Source organism: Castanea sativa, chromosome 7 (assembly GCF_040712315.1).
Source record: "Castanea sativa cultivar Marrone di Chiusa Pesio chromosome 7, ASM4071231v1".
Classification (NCBI taxonomy): Eukaryota; Viridiplantae; Streptophyta; class Magnoliopsida; order Fagales; family Fagaceae; genus Castanea; species Castanea sativa.
Genome location: NC_134019.1, coordinates 25017736 through 25020246, shown reverse-complemented (window position 1 = coordinate 25020246; position 2511 = coordinate 25017736). Strand labels below are relative to the sequence as shown.

At 44.8% G+C, this 2511-nt stretch overlaps 1 protein-coding gene across 1 annotated transcript; it reads left to right on the top strand.

Moving 5' to 3' along the window:
* Positions 1-339: 339 nt before the first annotated feature.
* On the top strand, positions 340-1155 carry LOC142644214 (uncharacterized protein At4g02000-like). The gene is made up of 2 exons (XM_075818871.1): positions 340-547; positions 683-1155. The coding sequence occupies exons 1-2, from the start codon at positions 340-342 to the stop codon at positions 1153-1155; spliced, it is 681 nt and encodes a 226-aa protein (XP_075674986.1).
* The last annotated feature ends 1356 nt before the right edge of the window (positions 1156-2511 follow it).

Genomic DNA, 2511 nt, shown 5'->3' with positions numbered 1-2511 from the left:
CAGTTAAGTCTCTTAGTTACACCCTATTCTTTCTAACCAGCTGACATTCTTGTTCCTTTAGTCTTCTCTTTCTTTGTGTAGTTTCCTTACCTGTCTTTTCCTCCAACTACCAACTACCCCTCTTTATTCCGTCTCGTTTCCTTCAATTCATTTGCATGTGTGTAGTGTGGCCTACCACCTCAAACTTGCAATAATCATTCCTTCCCTTTGTCTTTCACCAGTTGACTCTCAGTCTCCCTTTCTAGTTTCTCTACTTCCCTTTGTGGTCCCTTTGTTTTTATCTTTCCTTTTCTGTGTTGTTCCTTGCATGCACTTTGTTTTTTGTCTTCTGTGTCTATCATGGTTAACGTTTTCAATGCGAGAGAGTATAGATGGACTGAGAGCAGTGACTCTAATGACAGCTCCGAACCTTTTGCCGATGAGCTTGAGTTAGAATCTCAGTCTAGTGATGACAATGAGGTTCCCTTTACGCGACATGGCCCCATTGTTGAAGCTGACCCATCGGATTTGTCAAACCAAAGAGAATTTTGGAGCAACTATGCCATAGGTTTTCTCTTGGACTACAGGAAGTTCTCAGTAGGGTATTAGCAACACACCATCAACTCTGCATGGCGGCTTAGAGGCCCTGTTTCAGTCGTAGGTAGAGACTCTTACTTTTATATCCTACATTTTGACCATCTAGATGATTTGAACCATGTTTGCAACGAAGGCCCCTGGTCAGTTGACAGAGCACTCTTTGTGCTCGAGAAATGGAGGCCAAATTTGATTCTGGGGAGACTGCAACTCAACTATGTCTCCTTGTGGCTCCAACTGCAGGGTCTCCTTCTAGAATATCAATACCCGGAATTTGCAGAGAAGCTGGGGCAGATTATGGGTATATTCGAAAGGGTGGATGTCAAAGACAAGCTACGAATGAACATTAGGTTCATGCGTCTACGGGTGCCGGTGGATCCATGGTCTCCTTTGCTGACAGGTTTTATGTTGAAATTGGATGATGGAGTCCGGGTATCGATACAATGCCTGTATGAAAGAGTTCATAAATTATGCAACCGTTGTGGTCTGATTGGCCATACCAGAAGCCAATGTACCTACAGCATGGATGATGTGGAAATGAGCTTATTCAGGCAGCGTGTACGAATCCAACAATTACATTAGGTACACTTTAGATTTGATGCATTGGAACCCCATTTCACCAATGAACTCAAGGCTTTCCACAATGTTAGAAGAGGTTGGACATCCCAACTTCGTTTTGGCAATATCCACCACCCCTATCACTTTGTCCCACCACATCAGCAAACACATACCCCTAGACCAGGCCCTAGCCTCTCTGATTCCACCTCAAACTCATATGCAACGCCCTCTCCTCTCTATCCAGACCCAGATACCCCCCATCCCCACCCCCTCCACTGTTTACAGATACTGCCTCACATCATCTGATACCTACTCAACCAGAAAATGCACATGCAACCTTAAAATCTGCCATAAATTCCCTTCATATGGGCAACCAACCTAACCCCCCCAAATTCCCCTGCCTTTGCCTCTAACCTTAACCTCCCCCCAGGTACTTTACTATGAGACCATCATGGTTCCCTCCCAAAGCTACAGGATTGAAACGGACATAGGTTCAGATTCAGGGCCGTTTATCACGAATGGTGACGTTGAGGTCTCGCAGATTCAGACTTTAAACACACACACTGATTCAATGACAGCAATGATGTTTAACCTAGACAATCTGAATGACATCAGACCTGAGGTTAGACAAGGATCTACCTGGGAAAAAGGGCAAATTTCGGAATCTCCGGACTCTTTTGTAGAATCATTAGTACAACGTGTAAATAGGGGGAGATTTCACTTTGATTTGGGTGACTCAAGTTCAAGACCTGGACTACTAGGAGCACAGACTCAGGGCCCAAACCAAGTTGCAAGCATGGCCCCAATTAACCCCTCAAACCCTGGACTGAACCCCATAGATGACCTAACCGATTCTTTAGGCCTATGCCCAGCTTCCCCAAACTCTATCCACTCTGACCCTGGCCATTATCAAAGCCATAGAGAAGAAGACCCCAGCTGTGATCAAAGCTCTGATACACGATCACTACAACTAGATGGATCAAGGAAGAGGTTTTGGAAGGAAATGGAGAGGTTTGGGCGAAATATCAGGCGACGTTTACTTTGTGGACTGTTTAGAAGGTAGATTGTCTATAAGGAAGAGTTCCCTGTGAATGGTCAAGCAGACATAGAACCAAATGTCGAGAACTCACCATCTACACTCTAGACGACTCCCCAAGCATCATCCCCTGTGAATCCAATTGGACGTTGGGAAGTTGGCCCTTAGTAGCTTCCCCAATGCTCATGAGGATCTTATGCTGGAATTGTAGAGGTTTGGGTAAGTCCTCTACAATTCTACAGTGTCAAAAGACTGCCCTCAAGTCCAAGCCTGATATAATTTTCTTTATGGAGACTTGGTTAGCTAAAAATAAAGGGAAGAGGATCTGGCAGAAATTTGGCTTC

Excerpts from the sequence above, each read along its gene's own strand:
- LOC142644214 (XM_075818871.1), top strand. The coding sequence starts at position 340 with ATGGTTAACGTTTTCAATGCGAGAGAGTATAGATGGACTGAGAGCAGT. Across the intron at positions 548-682 it reads TTGGAGCAACTATGCCATAG|ATGATTTGAACCATGTTTGC; the intron begins GTTTTCTCTTGG and ends TTGACCATCTAG.